Source organism: Molothrus ater, chromosome 9 (assembly GCF_012460135.2).
Source record: "Molothrus ater isolate BHLD 08-10-18 breed brown headed cowbird chromosome 9, BPBGC_Mater_1.1, whole genome shotgun sequence".
In the NCBI taxonomy this organism is placed as follows: domain Eukaryota; kingdom Metazoa; phylum Chordata; class Aves; order Passeriformes; family Icteridae; genus Molothrus; species Molothrus ater.
The window spans coordinates 27,822,091-27,847,679 of NC_050486.2; the positions used below are offsets into that span (position 1 = coordinate 27,822,091).

At 40.4% G+C, this 25,589-nt stretch overlaps 1 protein-coding gene across 1 annotated transcript; it reads left to right on the forward strand.

Moving 5' to 3' along the window:
- Positions 1 to 73: 73 nt before the first annotated feature.
- HOOK1 (hook microtubule tethering protein 1) lies at positions 74 to 24,001 on the forward strand. The gene is made up of 22 exons (XM_036388033.1): positions 74 to 151; positions 4,298 to 4,383; positions 5,947 to 6,019; positions 6,323 to 6,373; positions 7,342 to 7,474; positions 8,121 to 8,188; positions 9,408 to 9,470; positions 10,037 to 10,120; positions 12,695 to 12,861; positions 13,466 to 13,606; positions 14,708 to 14,909; positions 15,730 to 15,840; positions 16,133 to 16,220; positions 16,305 to 16,356; positions 16,769 to 16,909; positions 17,479 to 17,566; positions 17,866 to 17,900; positions 18,447 to 18,529; positions 18,956 to 19,056; positions 19,390 to 19,491; positions 20,165 to 20,233; positions 20,412 to 24,001. The coding sequence occupies exons 1-22, from the start codon at positions 101 to 103 to the stop codon at positions 20,568 to 20,570; spliced, it is 2,148 nt and encodes a 715-aa protein (XP_036243926.1). The 5' UTR covers positions 74 to 100; the 3' UTR covers positions 20,571 to 24,001.
- Positions 24,002 to 25,589: the final 1,588 nt, after the last annotated feature.

Here is a 25,589-nt window from a genome sequence, read left to right on the forward strand (position 1 = left end):
CCCGCCCCCTCGGGGACGCGCGGGCGGAGCGGAGCCGCGGCCGGAGCCGCCGGAGCGGGGGCGGCTTGAGGGCGGGGGGGACGCGGCAGCCACCGCCGCCATGGAGGCGAAACCGGCGGACCCGCTGCTCTGCGACAGCCTCATCCTCTGGGTGAGTGGCGCGGGGGTTCTGCCGCCTCTGGGGACCCACGAGGGCAGCGAGGAGGCGCCAGCGGCGGGGGTTTTTCCCTCCATCCATCCCCCCGTCCCTCCGGCCACCCCTCCCTCGGTCCCCGCCCGCGGAGCAGGAGCTGCGGGTGGGTCGGGCACGGCCGCGGCAGCGGGGCTGCCTGGGACGCGCTGCTCACAGCCAGCAAATGTTCCCGCGGCACCCTCGAGGTGTGGATGTGGCGGTCGGAATATCCCGTGGGCCCAAGTGCGGCTCTCCAGCGGTGGCTTCAGTGTGGAAACTGCTCGGCAATTAACACTATTAATAAATAAATGGAATTAATTTAAATTGACAGGCGTAGAAACCTCAGAGTATTTTCATACCGGCTGGTTAAAGCGTTTATTAGTCAGGCACGCCACACCTGGGTGTGTGATGTTACCTGTGCCAGAGGCACCTGTTTGGAACTGCGGAATTATTTAGGTCGGAAAAGACTTTTAGGTCACCGAGTACAAACATATTTGTTAAATTCCCCAGTTACTCTTACTTCCTCTTTATCTTTCTCTCCAAGCTTCTGTGACCTTCTCTGTAACTCTGGTTTTGCAGGTGCAGTACTTTCGGTGACAGGGAGCTCTATAAAATAGAACTTCTGCATGAAATCTTGGCAGGGAAGGTCACAGTTACCTGTGTGAAGGGTTTCTGTAGAAATAGCAGGAGTTTTGCCTCTGAAGTGTAAATCATGGAGAGAAGGGAGTGTTTTAGAGGCATTGTAGAAATCCAGGAATGAAACTGGTAAAAGTAACAGGAGCAGCAGCCTGAGTAAGTGTTCTTGGTTTCTGCATGGCAGTACAGAAGTGTTGATGAGTTCAAGTCTGTTATAAATCACTGAAAAACAATTTCTTCCTTTCTTTTTCCTCCTTCCATTTTCCTTTTAGTGACACTGTATTCTCCCAAGGTTTTGTTGCTCTCTAGAATTTTGGTGGCCTTATGTTGGATATCTTTTGTTATTTAATCTTTCTCTTTTTTGGGGCTCTTTAACTTTTCCCCTCAGTAGTCAGGTGAGAATAACTCCATCGTGATTCAATGGCAAAAAAAAATATCACTGCAATCCTGAGCTCTTTCACAAAAATCCTGTTAGCAGTGCTGAATTCTTTTATTTTTCACAATTCCTGCTTTAAATATTGCTATCCTAATTGTCATTTTTGGTATGCTCACAGCTGTAATCACGTCATGAATCTTAATGGAACCTTAACTGGCCTTAAAGTGAACAATTGTGTCAGTGTAAAGGAAGACCCAACCCTGTGTTCGGGTTTTCTGTACAGCACTCAGAAGCTGCATTTTTTTAGATTTAGCACCCTATTTCTCAGGCCTAGTTTGCAACTTAGAAACTGATTCCTAACACTTGGATGTGTTTGAAACATCCTTTCACAATTTGAACTTCAGTGTGAATAATAGGGAGAAAAGTGATGTGAGGAGAGGGGGATGGAGTGCTCTGTGTTTGGAGAGAAAAGGGTTCTGTAACTCTCTGCTTCTAATGGTTTCTCAGTTTATTTACTCATTAATATAGCAAACAGATGCTTATGATTCTCTGTATTTTGCTGCCAGATGTGGCATTTTCCTAATTTTATTTTACCAAATGTGATATTAGAAAACATGCTGCATCCAGAGAAGAAAGAGAAGATTCAAATAAAAATGTTTCCTGTTGTTTCTATAGCCCAGGTGTCACTGAATTTAAAGTTCTGAGGATTTTACAGGAAAAACATAAAGCAGCTAAACTGAATTATAGGGGTAATGTTTATGAGTATCCATAAAAAATTGACTTAGGTAATATCTGCTATGGTGGAACTCACAAGCTGCAGCAGAAACAATTTTCTAAGTTAGTTATTTTTTCTCTGTGTAGAGGAAAAGTTAATTGGATGTTGTTCAGTGCTGTACTGCCTTAGCCTCCAAAGCAGGGTCTGGAGGTATGGCTGCATCTTAAATTGGAAGCATTTTCCACTATGAATGCACTGCTTGGCCCTGGCACCACTGGTAATGTTCATTCTGTCCAATGACTGACTTATTCTATTAATATACTTGGTTTCAGCATGGGAATGTTTATTTTTATTTTAAAATCTCTTTGATTACTCTGTAAAACCTCTGTGCCTTGTGTGAATAATCTGGGTGTGAAATGGAGTAACTCATTGTTGGGGAAGCTGAGGGCACACCTTCCCAGGTGGATGGGCTGATTTCTGCTGGGCACTCTTTATTTACACTCATGTTTCATCTGCAAATGTTTGGTGGTAGAGCTACAAAATTACCTTTTCAGATGTATATTGGGAGCATTACAGCTCTGTGTCTGAGAGAAGAACTTACAGCAGCAAGTGGCAGAGTGCATTTGAGGTGGGATTCACAAAAAGGTTTTCAGTGTGAGTAGCAGCCTATCCTTGGAGTTATATTTTGTAAAACTGAAAATAAATGAGGGAAGAAAGAGCGTTGCTGCGGTCCTGAAGTCTGTGGCTTCTTTTCCCAGCCTCCTCCCCACGCCTGCCACTTATATTAGTTTTGCAAGAGCAGTGAAAATCCATTTTGATTGAAATGATTGGGCTGGCATGAGGTTTGGAGAACCCATAATTAATATTTCTACTCTCTTATTATTTCTAGGTCCTCATGCAACTTTTAAATACATAGAGAAACCTAGACTGTCAGTTCTGCTTTTTACTTAATTTTAATTAGCTGTTTCTATTCTGGGAGATCACGCATAAAGCAGTGTTGCATCTCAGGGTTTTCTAAGGCCTTGTTTGTCTGCCCTAACAGGCTCAGGTGAAAGGGTTGCACCTGTGCAGGGCAATTTCCTTGCTTTATGAGGGGCATGTCCAGGTGGCAGCACCACAACATTGTGCCATAAAACTCTGGATTTGGGAAGCCCAGCCTGGAATGTAAACTTGCATGCCTGTGCTTGTGCTGAGGCTGCTGGAGTAGTAGAAGCCAGTGCTGTCAGGCATAGCAGCTTTGGGCTGTGCTGTTCCACTTAATCTTTTATGTAACCTACGAGGGATTACTGACTTCTCACTTCCTGTAAGACAGGATTTAAACCCACTTTTTAAATTAAAAAAATCCCCTTGCTCTGCCTATTTTTCTCTTGGATTGATTGGATTCTTCTTGAAGGAAGAAAACAAGTATTCAGAATTATGGTCACTCTTTATAAACACAGAGTGGACAAAAACTGTCTCAGATTCTCCCAGCTGAAAGCTGCTTTTTCATCACTCTGGTCCCAGCAGCTCCATTTCCCAAACACAAGGTCATTCTGAAGAAGCTTGTGCTGCACACGATGTTTGGGAAAGCCCTCTTGCAGAGGGACAGGTAATTTAGGACATTGTAAGTGCAAAGAGTTTAAGAAGTCAGTTTCTGCAGTGGACAGGGTTTATAAGGATTCATACTTGCTCCCATTTATTCTGTCTTTAGTACTAATTAGTACTAATTTAGTACTAATAATAACCTTTCTGTTTTGTTTATTGTGGTAAAGAAGGCTCTTATTTTCCTGAGTAACTGTGATGAACTCACCTGTGTATGGAAATGGCTCTCTCATCTAGAATAATTAGTTCTGAGTTGATTGTCTTTGGAAGAATAAAATATTACAATTCTAAATATGCAGCTAATTCTGTCAAAATGTTGTCTATAAGCTTGGGGATACTTTGAAAAACATCCCACAGTATTTAAAACAGAGAAACATTTTAACATTGAGGTAATCCCATCCTATTTCTAAGTTCTTGTAGTAAAAGACTGGAATTTTTTTCCCCTATTAACTTCCTGATAACCTTATTGTGATGCTGTTTGTTTGTTTGGGTAGTTATGTCCAGAACTGAGCACTACAACATAATTCAAAGGCTGGATAAATATGACTTTAGTCTCCCAAGCTATCTTTACATAATCTGCTTTGCAAGAGAAGGCCTAGGATGAAAAAACAGAGTGTGGGTGTTCCTACCAACTTTTTAAGCCACCAGTCATAACAGTCACAACTTGAGAAAATTGGGTTGGCTTCAAGTCTGTGTGGTTCAAAAAGGATTTCAAGCAAGACATCTTGCTACATGGTTGTGCTTGAAAGGGGAGAAGGAAGATAGCAGCTAATTTATTGTTTGCTGAACTAAACCCCAGTGTTTTTCCCTGTTTTAGCTCCAGACATTCAATACAGCTGCACCCTGCAGGGATGTCCAGGACTTGACTAACGGGGTTGCCATGGCTCAGGTGCTTCACCAAATGTAAGTTGATTCTTCAGCTGGAGGAAGAGGGATTCAATTGCCTGAGGTTTTTGTGTTTGACAGACATAGTTGCTTTTAAAGTAGGCAGAAATTCAGAGTGGACAGTTTATAACAGAAGATAGGTTATGCCTTTGTATTGCTGTTTTGGGGATGATGTAATGGCTGATTCATGACATGGTGGAAAAGGTGGTGAGAAGATGTACAAATACTGCAGTGTTAAATTCATACTTGGGGGTAATTGGGCAAGGATGACATTATCTTCTTCACTTTTCCCATCAGCACTATTTCCATGCTTCAGGCAATGTGTTCCCTTTTGGAATGAGAAACTAAAGATTCAAAGGCAGAGCTTTGTGTTCTTTTCTTCCTGAGGTTGCTCAATTTATTTAGATTGACGTTCTAGGTTTTAAATGACAACTTACTATTCGTGTGGAAGACAAGAACTGTAAAACTTCAATTGCAATTACTAGGAATTATTTTGCTTTTGAATAGCTGTTTTATTGATGTGATGAAGATTGGTAGTCTGAGTGATACACTAGTTTTGAAATTTGCATAGAGGGTTGTAATCCAAGTCTTGTTTTGAAATAGTATCGTATGACAAGTCATCACTGCAATTTTATTGTTATTGTTGGCCCAGGTAATTGAAGAGAAGTCTGCATTACCACCTCAGGTTCAAAGTATCATTTTGTAATTACTAAGAAATTACTTCAACACCATCACAATCCACCCCACCCCTCACCCCAAAAAAATGAGCTCAGAAACCCTTCTGTCTGTCTGTAAAGATTTTAAATGTACTTTTTAAAGACAGCTCGCCCTTTTTCTGGACATGGCAAAAATTGATTTAGGGTTTGCTGAGGGGTTGCTTCCTATGTGTTTGGGGTATTAGGCAGCCACATGCTTTGGGCAAACTTGCTATCACCAAGCTGGTTCTTGTGCAAGTGGGGATAATGATTGTCCTTTATTAGGTGCTTTGAGACCAGTGAATAAACAGTGCACTGTCAAAGTTAAATATTGTTAAATATGCTGTGATTGTGCTGCTTGGCAGCTGAGCGTGTGTAACCCCTCCCTCAGCAATTTATCCTTGTTTATGCTGGCAAACTGAATCCCCTTCTGCCCAGGGGAACCAGAGACATACAAAATATACAAAATGCCAGTAGTTTAAAGGGTTTCCTTAACACGTGCCTTTGACAAATTGGAGTGAACATTAGTTAATCCAGCCTAGAGAAATAGGTACCAAACATAATGTCAGCCCTAATCAAAAAAAAGCTCATTATGGTTACTTTATCAGGTATAAAAATTCAGCATGACAAAGGCCTCCACATCCCTGTGCTCCATCCATAGCTGGCTCAGGCACACAGAGAAATCCTCCCAGCCCTGGAATGTGCCTTAATGCAGCCAGCAGCATGGAAATCTCCTGTGATATAAGTTTACATTGCAATTTCCAGGAATTCATGCCTTGTTAGACACTGGAGTTCAGCATCAGATGATTTAAATGCTGGGAATTTGCTGTCTTATTTATTTTATTTAAGTCTGTGCTCATTGATTAATCATTTCAATTTATTTCAGAGATGTCGCCTGGTTTGATGCATCTTGGCTCAGTCGCATCAAAGAAGATGTTGGTGACAACTGGAGAATAAAGGTATTTAAAACTGAAGATAATGCAGTTTGTGGGGTTGGATGTTGTGCCTGTCCTGAGATCTGGCAGTCCAAAACCTAGAGAATTAAGCTCAAGCTTTTCAAGGATATTTTAAATGAGCTTGAATTGTCTGTTTAAGAGCCTTCCAGCATTGCTGGATGAGGATTTTCTGCTGTGATATTTCTCTTCCTATGTCCTTTCATAGCACTGCCTTGTAACCAATTTTATTAGAAATTATTATTTGATTTAATGAGAAGCAACATTTTTAATAAAATTATAACCTTGTCTTTCATGTACAACAACTAGTCCAGTAATTTGAAGAAGATACTGCAAGGAATTATGGACTACTATCATGAGGTATGGAAAAAACAATTTACTGTTGTTGTTCTCATCATTAAACACAATGATTATTGCTCCCCTTGACTTAGCCAAGTAGAAAAAAAGCTGTAATTTGTTCTGAGGACCTTTTAGGCAGCAGATGTATGATAATTATCTATTAAGTGGGAGGTCTGAGTGAATATGAAATTAGTTTGAGCAGGTGTGTTTTAGATGAGGCTCTTGGAGTATGAACTGGGAGCCATGTCTCTGCCCAGGTGAATGCTGAAAGGACTGAGCTGCAGAATCCTGTTGACTTTTGTGTGTGTGTTCATGTTTGCTCTTGTCTAGAGAAGTTTTAATCCTTTTGTACACAACAGAACAGACTCAGCAACCCCAGTGTAGGTTTTATGATATACAGTGGGAAGCTGGGAGCCAAGGTAGGAATCCTCCTGGACAGTATTAGTTTGTTCTGTCTTATGCAGGGATGAGTACAGTAGCCATAAAAGGCTGCTGTATTTTGAGTTTAAAAAAATTGCTGAATTTTGTATTGATGTGATTACAGTTATGTAATGGGTATGGTTTAGAAAAACTTGCCAGATGTTGTTGTGGCTTCCTGGTCCTGCTGGGCTGAGCTGTGACACCAAGAGCCAGGCCCTGATGTGCTGCCAGTTCTGAGGATCTCTGGCAGGCCCAGAAGCAGAACTTCTTTAAGGTTATGAGAAGCTTTTTGAAGGATTTGGAAGCAACTCCATCTGGAAGTGTTATTAATTCCTTTTTCTATTATGTTGGTGAAATATATGAATTCTCTCATATATGAGAACTGTCCCCATAACTTTTACTATTGTTACTTTTTCTTGTAGAAGTGCTCAGAACTAAACCTGATAACAAACTTCTAGGGCATTTTCTCTGGCTAGCTCATTGAGCCCAGATTTCCTGCATGATACCAGATTTTCATGTTGTACAAAAGTGAGAGTCTACTTTTTCTTATAATATTACATTTTTTTCAGTTCCTGGGTCAGCAGATTGCAGAAGAGCTTATTCCAGACTTGACCCGGATATCTGAGAATTCAGATCCCACTGAACTGGGCAGGCTCCTGCAGCTTATTTTGGGTTGTGCAGTCAACTGTGAGAAGAAACAAGGTAGGCACTACCTTAACCTGCTCAGCAAACAGCAGATTGCTTCAGGTGATAGTTAAGGTGGAAAAGATGTAGAAACTTCTCTTTCTTATCCATCAACATTGTTAATTTGCTGAATGGCTGCTCTGAAGCTGGAGTTCACTTAAAAGCAGAAATTCCCTGGGAAATGTCTGTGAATAAAACTCAAAACTTTGTTCAGAGTAGGTTTAAAAATAGAGTCTGAAACGTGTATGGTTTATTCATATTGTTAAAATATGTACCAAGACCTATTCAAATGCAAATATAGCAAAATTAAATTAAGTCCTTAAATTAGAAACTGTTTCTCTGCCTGCAGAGGCTCAAGACTGAGTTGGTTGTTTTCTCTCTCGTTACCAGAACTAATCCTCCATGTTCTATTGGCATCTCTCCTTAGGCAGAGTTTAGATTTGTCCAGTTAAGAGTTTATAATCTTTTGTGCTTATCTGCCATATTACTGGAAAATAATGATGGTGGTTAATGGTACTTCTCTGTATAAAGAGACCACTACTTGTTTTGAGGGAGCTTTATGGATAATAGATTTTTCTGGATCTTTCAGCAAACACAGTTTATCATTTTACTCAAACCATTGAGGTGACCATTGTCATGAGTCACTGCAAATCCTTTTTCACAGAGCACATACAGAATATCATGACCCTTGAGGAGTCTGTTCAGCACGTTGTCATGACAGCCATTCAAGAGGTAGGTAACAGTTCATATCCTGATGCTGTCAGTTGAATAGTCCAAAAACCTTTTTGTTGACCTTTGAGAATTTTTTCATCCAAGCAAAGGTCAGGGAGGAGTATAAGTACTTTCTGAAATTATTTGGGAGGTTTGGGACCAAGAGACCTTAATCCCAGCCAAAAGGTTTTGGTTTTAGACTCGTGGTGCCCAAACATACAACAAATGCTTTAAGTTTTTTTGTTCCACACAAGAAATGTATACAGTTGCCAACCACTGATTATACTGGAGTTGGATTCTGAAATTGTCTCCAGTGCTGTAGTCTTGGTCCCAGAGTTAAGCTGATTGTGTTTGTGAGGTTGCATTGTTCTGACAGACCATTCCAGACTGTGACTTAGAAGCTTGCAGCTGCATCTCTTCTATTTCTGTCACGGTGTGCTCCTCCTCCTGTCTTAATTTGTTCTTGGTTGGATCATCTTAGTGATCCAGCTCACAGCTTAGCTCTGCAGTCACTGGCTTTTGAGAGCTTCAGGACTTTGAAGCAGAGTGTGGAGAGAGGCAAAAACTAAACACTGATTGTGAAGAGAAGGTGGTGTGTAATTGCACCCTCATCAAGGTAACAGTGGAGTTGGTAATAAGCTTTATAACTTAGATTTAAATTGTCTGTATAGTCTTTAAAGTTGTACTTGTCCTGTTGGTAGAAGTAAATCCATAAAGCTTGTGTTTGTTGTCTTCTGACTAAGTAAACTTTCTAGAAGAAGGTCTAGAAATAATTCAGTAATTTCTGAGAGGATTAAAGCCCTTTAATTGTTGGTAAATACACACTGTACATCTTTGTATCTGAGAAGTAATGTTCTCTTTGTTTGTTTAGTGGCAATTAATGGGACACAAAGAAATGTGAAAACTGTTAAATCAGTGGAGTGAAATCCTGTCTTTTGGTTCATTCCAGTTTCACTGACTAGGGGCTGGCAATACCTTCAACACATCACACATTCATCCAATACAATGTTACTGCAAACTTGATTAATTTTGAGAGGAAGGAGGTAAAAAAATCATCTTAGTGTAGATCTGTTAAAATCTTTTATCAGCCATGAGATGAGGAGGAGCGTTATTAATCTGTTTTGGTATATTGAAGGGATGCAATAACACAATGGAAAATACAGTTGGTACTCAGTAGACAGTGAACTCACAGATCTGTAACCTCTAATTTAACCTTTTTTCCTGTGGCCTCTCTCTGTAGCTCATGAGCAAGGAGGTAACAAGTGCTTCTCCATGTGATGCATCAAGTGAAGTGGAACAGCAGGTAATTGCCTGATCTGTGCTGCTATTGTAGATCAAGCCTGAGCTGTAAGTTGGTATCTGGCCATCCCTTAAATGAAGAAATGCTGGTTTTCAGTGCTAATTAACTGAAAATTTCAGTGTTATTCTATAGCTTCTTTAAAAACCCACAGTGACTACATGGGGTGAAACTGGTCAGTGCAAACCTACATTCAGGGAGGGGTAGGGGTGCACCATCAGCATTGTCAGGCTGAGTACTTCAGGTTATTTTAAAGGGGTTGTGTAAATTCCTGATAATCTGAACACTACAAGGTGTTGCACATAAAATGAACTTTTCTTTAAAGGCATATGAAAATGGTGGCAGCACGTTCCTGTGTTTTGTTATGCCTTTAGTCTAAGTTGTTGTGTTTCAGTAATTTAATTTCTAAGTGTGATAATCAGGCAGGTGAAATGAGCAGGGATTCTGATCTAGCAGTGTGTGCACCCAACAGCCAACTTAAACAATGGGTGTAAGCAATTGAGGCGTTTTAGAAGCTGTAACTGAGTACTTTGAATATGGGCCATAGTGATTGACTGCCTTGTTTTTGAAAGCTTAAAAAAGCCTTGGAAGACCTTCAGGAAGCACGAGCAGAAAAAGAGGAATTGGCACAAAGATGTCAAGAGCTGGATTTGCAGGTAAGAAACAGTCAGTTGTTTGTTTCTTTAATATGTAGTAGTGCTGCTATTAAGATGCAGAAATTTTTAAGGGCAAAGTGCATTTTGCATTTAAATTTTTGTGAGAATTTGTAACTGCTTGTGGGGGAAAAGAAATTATTCTGGGATCCAAAATGCAATTACTGGAAAGAGTTTTCTGATGGAAGTGTAAGCTGAGGCCCTGTGCCAGCTTATCTCAAAGGTTCTTTGTCTCAGGTTAATGTTTACCATTAGTAGCAGGTAGTATTAAACCAACCTTATCATGGTTTTAAAAATTGCCCTTTTCATTCTTATTCCTCTGGTCTTTTGTACTGTGTCCAAAAAATCCAGTTCATGTCCTAAACAGTAATTAGATTTAATCATAGGAAAATCATGCTGTTTCAATAGGAGTTGATGAAGGACAAAAATTTGTAATTCATCTAAAACTTGCTAACTTTTTCTCATACACAATTGCAACATGGAGGAGATTTCGGGATAAAAATAATGAAAACTAATAGATCCTTGCTGACATTTTCAAGCAACACTAATAATAGGCCTATTTTTGTTTTTAATGGATATAGCAGTTAATCAAGTCACTCTTGAGAGAAAGGAAAGAGGACTTCATGACAATAAAGAGAAATTTGCATTTCAATCAACACTTTAAAGAAAAAATCACTTATTAGCCCATCTCTTAATCTGAAAATAGAAAGAGTTTTATCTGGGAAGGCAATTCATGTCAGATTTGGCTCTGCACAAAGAGAACATTGGGGTGGCATCTTCTTGTAGGAGCCAGAGGGCTGTACTGGCTGTGAGAGCCTCTGGAAATGAGCACCCACAAAAGCAGAGGCCACTTTTACATTTCTTGCTGACAAAGACAACTGTAAAAGCAGAATACTTGTGTCTAAAGCAGCTCAGAGCTCCTTGCCATGCCCAGGAAGCTACTGCTATAACTGAGTTGATATTTAATTTTCTTTTTTTCTTGAGGCAGTTGTAAGGCTTCCTAGTGAAAGCAGGGGTGTAAAAATGCTTGTGAGAAGAATCTGCAGGAGAAGTCCCAGGTGTTCTCCTGTTCTCCCTGGCCTTTCTTCCAGAATTCTCTATTAATTAATCATAGATGATGCAGAGCCAGTTGCTCATAACATGGCATGGGACAGGTGAAAGGTGTTCAAGGGAAAGATACTGAATATAAACTGATGAGTTAATGACAACACAGCTCTGTAATACCGTGATGTGTCTTTAAAACCTCTCTTCATAATTTCTGTTGACTTTGACACCATTTCTGCTACACTGAAATAATTAAAAAAGAAGAGAAAGCTACCAGAAAGCAACTGAGAAAAGATGTAAAACTTGCTCTGAGTTGTGTATCATAGTATGATCTTTAGGGTTTTTTTAAGTCTGAGATGAGTGATGTTTCAGGGTTATTCTGAAAGTCCATATGTTGTGCATGCTTAAGGAGTGGCTGATCCTTGAACAGGAGGCTGAGCAAGGCTCAGATGTGCTCCCTACTCACAGGTGTTTGTGTGCATGTAAATAGTAAATGACATCTGGTACATAAAAAGGAGTGAACCTAGAAAGCCAAGCACCTCAGGAAGTGGCAGATTAGTTACTCTGACTTTTACATCTGTTTGCCTGATAGTTTTTCAAATTGTGATCACAAACAAATTGTTTCTTAATATCGCGTACTGTAGATTATATCTGTTTAATAATGTCATCATCATATGTTTTATTTTATTTTCTTTATTTGAAGCCGTAATATTGACTTGACGCTTCTCATTTAAACTAATTCTTAATAAATTCACTTGTAAGGTCTCAGTCTTCCTTGATATTTTCCAAGAGTATAAGAAAGGTAGGTTTACTTTATAATTCAGGAAAACATAACCCAAAAAACCATATTGTCCCTGTTTCAATGCAGTCGACTAACACATGCTGCGTGCTCCTATGTTTGACAGGACGTTAAAATTAACACAGCAGCTTTCACTAGACAAACTTGAAAGGTTCTATCCTCTTAATCCTTGTGGCTGTGAGGCTGGCTGCTGTCAGTGCAGTGCTGTAGCCCCTGTGCTTAGCTGTGACACCGGGTAGCCGTGTGTGTGCTGCCAGGGCTGCATGCTCCCCCAGGCTGGCCAGGCTGTCCGTGTGTGTGCGCTTCGGCCCACCCCGCTTCCCTCAGCCATCCCCGCTCAGCACGGCAGCCTGGGCTGCTGGCCATGCCCTGCTGCTTCTGGTTGTCAACTACAGGCAAGATGGACACTTGTTGCAGCAGCACTCGGAGTTTTTTGTACGGCGTCCATGGTGTTTTTAATGGAAGTAGCAGTTTCTCTCCATATCACTTTGTCTGCCTTTTTACCGTGGTTTCAGTTACAGAAATTCGTCTTTTTATTTAGAGGGACTTTTCCTTTAGTGCTTCATAACTGTCATACACTAAAGCATCTGTATGCTCCAGTGTGCTCTGTAAACTACATTCTAAAACTTCTAAACGCTCAGCCTTTTTCATAAACTAATTTGGTGATGTATTGCTGTCTTGCTTCAGTTCTTTGGACAGGTCTCTCAGTGGTCATGCTGTTTTATCTGTGCTAGGTGGCTGCCCTCCAGGATGAGAAAAACAGCTTGATGTCAGAAAATGAGATTATGAATGACAGACTAGAGCAATTAGACGACTCTCTTGATGATCCAAATACCATGGTTGCAAAAAAGTATTTTAGTGCACAGTTGCAGCTGGAACAATTGCAAGAAGAAAACTTCAGGTATGAAATTATTTTCCCCCAAAATCTCTCACTTGTCTAATGCACTCTGCAAATTTCTGGTACTCTTTGAGGCTTTTCCATCTCAATTTCTTTTGCATTAAAAGCTGTCTAGTGCTGTCTAAGCATATTTTAAAGGCAATCCTTACATTTAAAAAGAAAAAGAATCTGTTACTTGTTGTATAAAGTACCAGTTTATAGTTGGAATAGCCCTCTAATACTTAAAAAAAGGAAAGAATGTGATGGAAGGCAAAAAAATGAGTGCTGATTTGTGTGTAAACAAATCAAAAGCTAAACTCCCCAATGCTACCATGTCTCTCTACTGAACTGATTTATTTCTTTCTTTGGTCTCTCTCTGTGATCCATATTGGGAAACAAAATCACTTTTCATGTGATTCCTTGATACTGATGTGATAAATTTGCAGTGTACAATGCATTATGATTTAACAGGTAGACAACAAAATGTTCCATGTTTATTGTAACATTTTCCCTGCTACTTAAATCTGTAGTTTTCCTTGTATCTTGTTTCTTTTTAGTAATTCTAATACTAAAGAAACTGTGCAATAGTGATGAGTTCCTAATACAAGTACTGGTTTTGATCTGGTAGGCTTGAAGCAGCAAAAGATGATTATCGTGTCCATTGTGAAGATCTAGAAAAGCAATTGATTGAGCTGCAACATAGAAACAATGAACTGACCTCTCTGGCAGAAGAATCAAGAGCCTTGAAAGATGAAAATGACATTCTTAGGTATGTAGCAGAGAGAGCTTCACACACACACACATTAGGATTTAATGGCTAAATCCAAGGATTTGTATTTAAGGATAGGATTTATTTGAGGTGTAATTTCTGCAGATCTTACCTGAATGAGCTCTTTGGCTAAGCAGAGGTGAAGTGCAGCCTTTCAGGGAGAGGCTCCATTGTTTGACAAGGATGACACATGGAATTTGTCTGTGGAGCAGAATTAATGACTATGGAACTTAAGCTTCTTTGTATGGGACAGAAAGTGGAAGTTCTCATGTACAAAAGCATATGTACAGCTAGAATTTTAACCTAACTTCTGGTGTCAGCATTCTAGGCCAGATTTAGGTTAGTGAGATCATTAGCAAAATGAAGATGAAACACACAGTAACTTCCATGAGAATATAATGTAACATTCCAGCTTGTGTAAACTATATTAAATACCAGACCACCCAAGAAATATCCAAAATAAATTGTATTGTGAAAGCGGATCTGCTATTCATAAAATAATATGAATAAAACATGGAAAGAAAAGTGGTTTCAGGTGTTTAACTTAGTGGTTCTTAAATAACATCTGAAACAAATCCTAGCTGTAGATTTTTTCCATTATTTTCTTGTACCAGCTTCTGGCGGGAGATGAATGCAGATAATAAACACAAATATTAAAATTAATTTTTAAAAGTATGGTCCCAATGTTTTCTTACCATGTAGATTTTTTTAGTGATCAACTGACAGTTCTTGGGTGTATCTGCCAGTGATCATTCTCACAGAGCAGTTATGTTCTAATTCTGAATAATCCCCCAGGGAGATCATACCAGGTACCAGTATTTTGAGGTGACTGTGTAGCACAGGATGCTGTGGTGCCACAGAATTCCTCAGGGATATTTGACCCACTAACCCTTGCTCATATTTCTGGCATGTGTCTGTCAGTCTCACTTGAAGGCTGGCTGATTTCAGTTTTTCCAAGCAAGTTTGTGTCAATTATACTTTTAAAAATAAAGCGGTGAAACGTAACTGCTGCTAAGCGTGTCACATCTCTCTTTGAAAACAGTGTGTCAGCAGGGTTTGAGTTTTGTACCATTTCCTTGTGGTTGCTGTTGATACCTCCAGGGCCACTGCAGACAAGGCAAGCAAGCTGGAGTCGACAGTGGAAGTGTATCGGAAGAAGCTGCAGGACCTGAACGATTTCCGCAGGCAGGTCAAGTCCCTGCAGGAGACCAACATGATGTACATGCACAACACCGTCAGTCTGGAGGACGAGCTCAGGAAAGCCAACGCAGCACGGGCCCAGCTGGAAACCTACAAGAAACAGGTAGTGCTGCACTTGTGTTTGAAAGGCTCCTTTTTCCCCAGCTAGCTGGGAACACCTTAACAACCCTGCATTGTCCTTCTGGAATTTCTGAGTTGTGAAAACTCCTTCGTACCCTGTGGTTCCCTTCTGGGCTTTTCCCCGTTTGTTAAACTTGCAAGCTTAACTGTAGTTGCCCTCTCAACTGATGTGAGAGTCCATAGTCTGCAGGCTTTTCTTCTTCACTCTGACTGAGGTAATTTGTGTGCCTGGGAGAGGTTGTCAGCTGTTACTGAGATCATTTGTATGGAATCATAGAATGGTTTGGCTTGGAAGGTGACCTTGAAGATGATCTCATTCCACTGCCATGGGCAGAGACACCTTCCACTGTCCCAGATTGCTCCAAGCCCATCCAGCCTGAGCTTGAACACTTCCAGGGATGGGACACCCACAACTTCCCTTTGAAATCTGTGCCAGGGTCCCACCACCCTCACAGTAAAGAATTTTTTCTTAATACCTGATGTAAACCTGTTCTCTTTCAATTTGAACCCGTTCCCCCTGTCCTGTCACTATATTCTTATACTCTCATATTCTTACTATTCTTCATGAAAATTACAAGTTTTATTTTAATTTCAGTAGGAATTAAGAAAGAGTTAAATAAAAAAAGAAAAAAATCAATATAACCTCCCAAAACACAGAGGCCCCCATCCCATCTCTGCTGCCTTAAGCTTGAGGAGCCAACTGTTTTATTTTGGCTGAATTGGGCAGGAAGGATTGTTTTAATGTAGCTTTTTAAAGTAGCCTCTTGCAACATTCCTGTGCTAAATAATGCTTTTATGAAAAGGTCCAGGAGCTTCATAACAAACTGTCTGAAGAATCCAAAAGAGCTGATAAGCTGGCATTTGAAATTAAGCGACTCGAAGAAAAATATGAAGCTTTAATGAAAGAAAAAGAGGTAAGTCCCTTTAAGAGTTTATTTGAGCACCTAGATCTCTCTCAGATCCTCTGCTTGAGGAGAACCTTCCTGGAAGTAAGGTTCCATAAAAATGAAGTTTAGCGCCCTGTGTGTGTGCATTCACATATAAAACAAAATATAGAATTATCGAATCATGAAGGTTGGGAAAGATCTCCAAGATCATCAGGACCAGCCTAAAATGTGCACGTGTCATTATTACTTCTGATTAATGTTATTTGGTGTTAGAAGTGGTGCAGCCTGACCTAATTCCATCTCAAATGTGTCTTTTTAGAGACTGATAGTGCAGTGTGATGCATTAAGAGAGACAAATGAGGAGCTCCGGTGTGCACAGATGCAGCAGGATCACCTGAGTCAAACAGGTACTGCTTTATCTTCAGAGACTCTTTTATTTGGTTTACAGGTTTCTTTAAGTGTGCTGAATTAAACCCCTCATGTGATTTCAGGTGAAAAAAGCCATGAGAATCTTGCTGCTGAAATTCTGCCAGTGGAATATAGGTGAGACCCAAAGGCTGAAGTTGTTTGGGATGTTCATAGGTGGGGCATGAAAATGTCTCTGTGAAAGTTCAGTGTTTACATCAATGTGATTCTTTATCCCACACCTTGCTTTGCCACCACATAGTGTTAATAATTATTTCCCCATGCTAAAATTACTTTGATTTTTTTCTTAAAACCATAACAGATTGCTGTGTATAAATCTGGGTTTGGAGTGACAATTTAAAATTCTGCTCATATATCTTAAAGTTTTCCAACATTTTAAGTTACCTTTTAATAACAAATTGCTTTGTTACCCCAATTACATTATCAAGTACGACTTGCCTGGCTCACTTTAATGTTGGGGGAGTGAACAGGACTGTTTCTCTAGTCACCTTCTTAATTAACAGTGACTTTTTTTTTGTTTTTGCTTTAGGGAAATGTTCATTCGGCTGCAGCATGAAAATAAGATGCTCCTGCTGAAACAGGAGGGATCAGAAAATGAACGGATTGCTGAGCTCCAGGAAGAGCTGGAGCAGAAGCACCGGACAGTGAACGAGCTGGAAACTGAGAAAAGGTGATGGGGCAAACTGCACCTTCAAATACAGCAAAAATGATCTCTGGAGTTTTTAGGGTGACTTGTACATTACATCTGTAGTGCAGGAACCTTTTCTTTCACCAGAAATGAAGGATTATGAAGCAAGGAAGAAGGAAAGTGGTTTAAATGTGGTCGTTCTGTGTGTACCATACCCTGAAGGAAGTGCTGCTTACAGGACACTCTCCTTCAATCTGAATTATTCTTGGTAGACCAAGAATGGATGTGTCCTCTATTTCTAGAACTTCAGACTGTTAGACCGTGGATTTTCTATCAATGAATGATAAAAAATTTTACTAGAATAGGAAAACTTTTGATAGTTACGTTTTCTCACAACTTAATGTGACAATAGGAATTTCATTATAAAATGTTCAGTAAAGCTCTGTGTGTTTGTTTCAGCAGAAGTTCCAGTCACCCTAAAAGCATTTGAAATCAGTTTATTTGTGGCTTAAGTCATGCTGGGTAGACCCTATGAAAAACTAATGAAACAGAAAAATCTGTCTGTGAACTATTTCTTTAGATGGGCAATAACTGAGTTTTCTTCCTAAAAGGCTCAATGAGGAGCGTATTGGAGGATTACAGCAGCAGATTGAAGATCTGCAAAAGACTTTACAGGAGCAGGGATCCAAGACTGAAGGAGTAAGTGAAACATTTTGCCAGTTTTGTTTAAAGTCCTCCAGCGTGTTATTTTTCAGTGTATCTGAGGAATACCTCCATATCAACTGCAGTTCACTTGAAAAGCTCCTTGTGATTCCTTCTATGGAACTGTAACCCTTCTACTTTACTTCCAAAGTCTCTGGTTTTATCATTCAATGGATTTATTTGCTTTGGCTTATTTAGTTGTGCTAAGTATTCTTGGCTGATTTGTAAGAGTCCGTGAATGTTGCATGGTATGAAATACTGAAATACAACTGAATTTTAACTCTCTCCTTTCACAGTCCAGCAACCTGAAGCAGAAATTGGCAGCACACATGTAAGTAAGGCACATGCATCCACAATAGCTTATTTATACTAAATAGAGCACAGGAACTGCTTAAATCTTGGTAGAGATGTCTTGTTTTTCTAAGCCACTGATTTGAGAGTTTGCATAGAGTTAAATATTGGTGTCATAGTTTTGTTTTGTTTACTCTGACCATGATGATCTTGTAGTACCAGTACCACTTCACTGTCTCGTCATCACCACCAGCATTTTAACGGTTCTGATTCTATAACACACTGCTAAAACCATCACTCAAAGTGTATTCTACTCCTCTGAAATATTTCCAGTCCTTTCAGCAGATGTAATTCTTCCTAAGATGATGCTGGAGGGGCTTAATTGTTAATTTTCCTAGTTTTAACTAAAGGAGGATCAACTCAGAAGTGACAACTTTTATGATATTAATATTTCTATTCAAACCCTGAAGAAGTGCTAGAGCTTAAAATACTTATTTAAATACTTCTGTTGTGAAGTTTAAGCTTCCAGCTGTTAAACCTGAAATTATTTGTGAGCTTAATCCTTAGCCCAACTTTTCATTCACAGGGAAAAGTTGAACGAGGTTCATGATGAGTTACAGAAGAAGGAGGCTGATCTTGCAGAGCTCCAGCCTGATGACAGTCAGAACCGTGAGTTGTTTTGTGGTTTGGGTTTTGTTTTTTTTTTGTATTTGTTTAATAAGACTGTGTTAAGTTTCTCCTGAAATGATTCCCATAGCCACTGGATTATGGGATAGTTGTCTGGATGAGGCTTTCTGCTGCAGCTTAGCTTTTAATCTGAACTGGGGGGTCTGGAGGGGTTTTGTGTGTGGTGGTGGGCAGGGAGAGGATCCTGGGGGGGATGAGGTTTGTTGAACAGTGCTCTGCAAAATGGGATTTCAGGGTCAGGTGGGACAGCTGAAACAAAAATAAGAACTTAAACCTTCTAAACTTAAACTTCTAGCTTCTACATTGCTCTCTGTTTGAGGGATGGTGAAATTAAAAGAACACAGAAGCCCTGAAAGTACCATGTCTGTTTTTATTTTGTGTGTCTTTGTTGATAATTTCTGTAAACAGCCCAGAAGATTGGAGAGCTGGAAGCCGCTTTACGAAAAAAAGATGAGGATATGAAAGCAATGGAAGAAAGATATAAAATGTACCTTGAAAAAGCAAGGAATGTGAGTGGCATGTTTCTGAGCATATGCATTCCTCCCTCATAAATTGTTAAACAGATTGAGTGTGTGTGTCCCCACCTCCCAATTAAAAGCAGTAGCTGAAAATTGCATTTTTAGTCAGATTGTTCAACTGCAGTCCATTAAGTCTGAGAGAATAAACAGGGTTTAGGCTGAGCATGAGGTGCAGTAAGGATTCCTTTGTACCTGTGGTCTCTTGTACACAGTAACAGCCTGACCAGTGCCCAGCCTGTTCTCACATTCCTCCTTTGAGCAGGTGAAATGCAGACCTGTTGAGAATCAAACTGACTTGCAATGCTCTTGTTTTGCCTTGTCCAGGTGATAAAAACCTTAGACCCCAAGCTAAATCCAGCATCAGCAGAAATTATGTTGCTCAGAAAACAGATACTGGAAAAAGACAAAAGAATTGAAGCACTAGAGGTAAAAATCTTACATATTTTTAAAAATAACTTTTAATATAATCTGTTTCTGATATTACTCATTCAAGATGTTGTTTCCTAGTAATTCAGTAAAATCTGCCTGGCTGAAATTCTGAAAGGATTGTTGACAATAGTCCAAACATCAGAAAAGATTGGGGAAGTGCATTGAGTTTCACAGCAATGTTGACAGGACTATTTGGAATAGTTTCCTGAGCAAATAGGAACTCCTCAGCATGATGCAGTAGGCTGATAGGTCTGACTGTACATGCTGTGGCCTCACATTTCTTTTATGTATGAGTACAAGGGAAGTATATTATATAATAGCAATTAGCCAGTCACTGGAGGTACATTCTTTTCAGGTGAAAAATTACTAAATTATTTATAGGTTTTCTGATACACAGCAGACCTCTTGTGCACTTCCCCACACAAACCCTCAGAGTACATTTCCAAATTCTGTTTGTGTTTCTCACTGTAGCTTGTGTAGTTTAGCCTCTTCTTAAAGCAGGCTGATATTTATCTCTGTTTTTTATGGAAGTATCTTTGTTTATACTTCTAGGCTTTGTAGTTATTTGGTGTATTGAAGCATTTCTGCTGCCTGTGTTTATTTCACTCAGTGAACTGCAGCAAGTTTATGCAGATAAAATTTGTGGTTTAACTAAGATTTGTCCTTGCAGAATGAATACAAAATAGCCAAGCTACGTGACTATGAGGAAAAGCTGATTGTAACTGCATGGTACAACAAGGTGGGTCAAAAATCCACTTTTTGAAACATCTTTTGCTACACGTACCAGTTAAATCTTAGCTAACCTAAGAAATACAGCAGAAGAAATTCTGTGTGCATACTAAGAAAGCATGAGCAGGATGGGTAACTGTTTTCCCTCTGTTTTTGCTGTTGTTGAAGTCGTTGTTTAACTCTTGCAGAGCCTGAGCCTGCAGAAGCTGGGCATGGAAGCCAGGCTGGTGGGCAGCAGCGGCGGCTGCGGGGCCGGGCCCGGCCGCTCCTTCCTGGCGCAGCAGCGTCACGTCACCAACACCAGGAGGAACCTCACTGTTAAAGTACCAGGTGCAACATCTGATTAAACACGAGGACATGAGGAAGACTCACATGCTAAAGTGTCCTTAAATGTTTTATACCTTTCCACTTTACCTACTTGATGAAAGAGGAGGTTAGAATGCTGGGCAGCTGCAAATGACAACATCAGAGCCTGTCAGGAAGGGATTAAGGTGATCAGCCAGAGGGTAGCATGTAGTTTTCCAAGTAGATTTAATAACTGCAGCATGTACAAGCACAACTTGAAAGATTTCTATTTGCCTTCAGATTATATTGTAAATATGAAATTTGGCACTATCTATTTAAAACTTTATTTAAGTGGGTTTGGGCTAGAAAGTTGACTTTTATAATGGGAAGATGTTATGCAAAGGTGTACTTCAGGAAACTGGCAATATTGGGCATTTTTGCTGGGCTCTTCTGAAAACAGATCTAAAGGATTGGTAGCATCTTTTAAAAAAAGATTTTTTTAGAGTAGAAAGTACAATTTTAAAAGCAAAAAAGTACTTGCATTTATAGAAGAAAATAAAGGTGTGGTACCAGTTGTTATGTAACAGAAGACAGGATTTGTTTTATGAGAAGCAGAATTTCTCAGTTTATTTAAAAAACAAAGCAAAGGTTAAGTTGGTGCATATATGCACTGAGGAAAACCTGTCTTTAAGATGTTGAATTCACTGAAGCCAAAAAAGCTTGTCTTTTCCTGGGTAAGAAAAAAGCTATTACAGTAACTCAAAAGTCTGGGCTATATTTTGAAAGTCTGGCATATTGGTATACTGCATTTATCTGCAGAAAGGGGATTAGGTGAGAAGGAGCCCCATTTATTTCAACCTATTTATACAAGCCTGTGCATGGAAATTGCATTTCCTCTTTTTTAAATGTAATTTCACTTGGCTATTCTGAACTAACTGTGCTAGGTGGAGGAGTGAGAGATGGCTGTGGCAGCTACTGGCAGCAGAGGTTGTTTGTTGGCAGGGAGCAAAGTGCATAAGCTGTAATAGTTTGATTGAAGATTAAATGGGGGTTGTTACCTGACATCTGTGTGCAGGAAGTTGCTGTCTTTCACAAAACTTGTGACTTTATTTCCCAAATGTCTAACTCTTGTTTTGAATTGTAATGTTAGGAAACCTGTTAATGTTTGTTCTTTGCAAATGGTCTAGAAAAAGTTTGTTATACCAATAGTTAAATAAAAGAAAATTGCAGCAGCCCTTAAAATGAAATTAATACACTTAAATTAAGTATTTGAGGGTGCTGTACCAGACCACCATCTCATATGAAATTCAGCTGCCTGTGAGAATGAAAACACACCTGTCTTACCATTAAGGGCATTTTTTATTTGAGAACAGGGTTCAGCTATACAGAATTTTAAAGTCTTGAATTGTGACATTTGGATAGTGTGTCATTTTGCCTGCCCTTCACTATAGCTTGTCCTTTGATTTCATCCTTCCCCAACATCTTAAATCTTTAATTGGGCATTGCATGTCATGCCAGAGAAAAGGCAAGCATTCATTTTTGATACAACTTACTTAGGGATGCTTCTTAGTTGTGGTGGTTGTTTTACAGTGCTGTATGTATGAATTGGCATTCAACAGATTTCCTCCTTCACAAGGCATTGTTTAAAAGCCAGGCTCGTGCTCAGTGTGGCATGAGCCAGATATGTGGCTGTTGGAGAGTGTCTGTGGTGGTGTTCTTCAGGACTCTATGCTTCTTTGGACTACCTCGTGGGTTTTGAGGTCTTTTATTGCTGCAGTGGTGTTAGTGGAGTTGGTGTTGTTAAGGTACAGTTGCATATTTAATTTGCCAGTGCTGTGGGTGGGAGGGAGGTGGTGGTGAGCAGTGGAGCAGGAGATTAAGGCTTAGCAAGATGCTTCCATTCCTAAAGTCTGGTATTTGGTGTGTCCTAGTGAAACGTGGAGCTGTTGCTGGTGGTGTTGACTGGGTCTCTTAACCCTCGTTCTTTGCAGCATGGAAACTTTCATGGATGTCCTTCAAATACTCATGTAGTTGGTAGGCTTGATTTGTTGTACTTCTCCCAGTAGTGGAGCTGTGTCAGTCGTCTGTCAGGTGCTGAATAGTGACAAACTTGGAGCAAAATGTCTTTGACTTAACACTTCTCAAAACTGCGGACCCTGGGACCAAAAATAACTAAGAACCTCCCTATCATTTAATTGGAAGTTTGTCTTCTGACTAGTGATGGAAGAATTTAAGTCCTGATCTACAGGCAGGGATCAGCCTTTTTCAGGGCACAGTTGTCCCCAGTAATCATGTTGGGGTTGCCAAAATGAATCTGGTTTTCAGGTATTGGATGAAATGTTGCTTATTTGGGGCTTTTCCAAACTGTTAGGAGTGAAGCCTGTGAATATCACTCAAGGGTTTCTTTGGGACTGAGAACCTGTTTAAAACAGCTTTTATACAACTAGTTAAACCTGGGTTCTGTCCTGTGAACGAGGAACTGATGTGTGGAAATAAATACTGGAGTATAAGCCATGGTGTTGTATTCACTTCAGCTCATCTGCTTGTGCAGGAAGGACCATTAGGTCAGGATCATTTTAGTGTTTGCTTCCCCCATGTCAAAGCAAAAAGCTGCTGAAAACACTGCTGTGTTACAGCTGAGCTGTGTCCAGCATGCAGCAGCAGAGCCCTGTCACTCCATGTCCTTTGATGCACCACAGCTGAGGCAGGAGGAACAGAGAGGCCCCTTGGCTCTCTTGAAAGGTGAATTTGTACCAGCACAGTTCATATGAGGTGAATATATGAGGTGAAAATAAATGAGGTGAAAAAATATGAGTTGTAACCACTGAACCCTGCTGAAGTTAAATGGCATTATTAGGAATTTAGCCAGTTTCCAGTAAAACGGGTAATGTAGATCCAAAGAAACAAAAACATATGTTCTGATTGACATATCATTTGTGAATTATTTTTTATATAAGATTAATTACTATGGAGGAGAAGTGTTTTATAGCAATAATACAAAATATGGACTAGTAGGTTCTTTTACTCAAGATGGGTCAGGCAGCAGTTTTGAGAAGATTCTTTTGCAACAACCTTATTATATAGTGGTTTAAGAAATGTTCACTGAAAATAAATTTTCACCTGATTTTTTGTTCATTAAAATATATATATATATATGGGTATTCTATTTTCTATGATATACACTTACTTGGAAATAAGTAATATAAGCAATACTGATGTTCTATTTAGGTAGCCATAGTTTAGAAATTAGAAAATGAAAACAATTGTTTAGGAGTTGGTAGTGTCTAGTACAATAATTTTCTTACTTGTTTCTTTTTCCCCTTCCCCTAAGTTAAGGTTTTCAGTGTATCGGTGTCTACATCTTCTGTTTAAAACAAATGTAAACACTGTGTTGCATAGAACTGGAAAAATTGCACTAATTTTTAAACTTTTGGTTTTATTTTTTTCTTTGGAAAAAATCCTTTTATATTCACATAAAGATTTTTAAAATGAATTCTTTGGTGTCTTTATTCCAAGCCATGTATTTAATGGTCCCTAGCTGGTGTTTCTGGGCAATGCACAAGCTGGTTCTGTATGTTGGTACATTTACACCACCTCAAATACCCTGTTCAGGACAGACAGGTATTGTAATGAGGGTATGGATGAGTTGTGCTGTTCTCCTCTGCTGTTTCCAGTTCATTCATCCCACCCAAAGCTGGCTCCCTCTGCTCAGCCCAGACTGAGAGCTGGGCTAAGGGCCTTGTGAAGTGAAAGATTAAACCCCTCTGCAGATGGGCTGTAGAGTGACCTCAGTAATTATTGCTGCTGAGGAGGGTGAGGGTCTGTGCCTGTTCTCAGCCCCACCTGAGAGGACACAGAGCACAGGTACAGCTCTAAATCACTGTTCTTGCTTTTGTTGGGAAAACTGCCCTGTCCAGCCTGCTCTGCAGGTGACTTATGCGCTCCATCCTTAGTCCCATTGCCAGCTCTCATTCCCTGAGCACTACCCCCTGCCCAGAAGTGCTGTTGGTGAAGACTGGCAGCCTTCAGCCCTGTGGAGTGAAGATCTGAGGATGAGGAGCTGCATTGATTGCCCAGCGTGGAAGGGCCTGTCTCAGAGGGGGTGAAGCCATTATGGAAGAACTGGTTTTCCTGCTTGCTGAGGCTGGACATAAAAGCAGTTTCAGACACTGAAACCAAAGTGGGCAGGTGTGTGAGGGAGAAGGGAAGAGCTGCTCAGCTGTGCAGGAAGCCTGAGCTGAGCTGCAGGGTGTGTTCAGTCCTGGCCCTGTTTGCATCCTCTGGCAGCTCCTGAAGAGCCAAGCACTGCAGCAGGAGCTCTGTGTGTTCAGGTGAGGGGTGTCCCTGGAAGAGGAACACAGGATTACAGCCCTGAGAGCAAAGGAAAGGAGGAGCTGTGGTCAGTCACGTGTGGGAGATAGTTTAGGTGGAGGGGGCAAAATATTCAAGAAGCCTATGCAATGCATTCTTCTTTTGCAGTTTAACTGAGCAGAGGTCTATGGAGGAAACTTTTGGATAGAGCAGCAGTTTGGGAAAGGAAATGGGAATCTGAGCAAAGCACTGGGGGGAAAAAGTACCACAAAACAGTCAGATGACACCTGTGCACCGGAATTGTTTTGGGAGTTGCTCACGCAGCAGAAACTTACAGCTGTTCCCCAGTCAATTCCAGGCATGCAGCCCACTTGCAGCCTTCCCTTTCTCTCAGAGAATGAAAAGAAAGGAGATCAGGTCTAGAAAGTCAGTTTACTTTCTTGTTTCTGCTGGAAACAGGAGGTGTAGGAGCCCATGCCAGCAGCAGGTTGGAGGGCAGCTAGCATGAGGAGAGCTGGGGTGGACCAGGTTCTCCCTAGGAGAGAGATGAGAACCTGTTCTCATCCTAGGAGTGGGATGAGACAAATCAGCATTTAATAAATGGACTGGTTTGTGTCCCACCATGTGTCCTCATTTCTCCACCTTACCGGGTCTGTGAAACAGCCTCAATACCAGGAACAGTATCTCAGCCCAAACTCTTGTTTCCACTGGCACAGAAAATCAGAGGAGGTGGCAGAACCCCCACCCAGCCAGTGCTGAAGGAGCTGTGC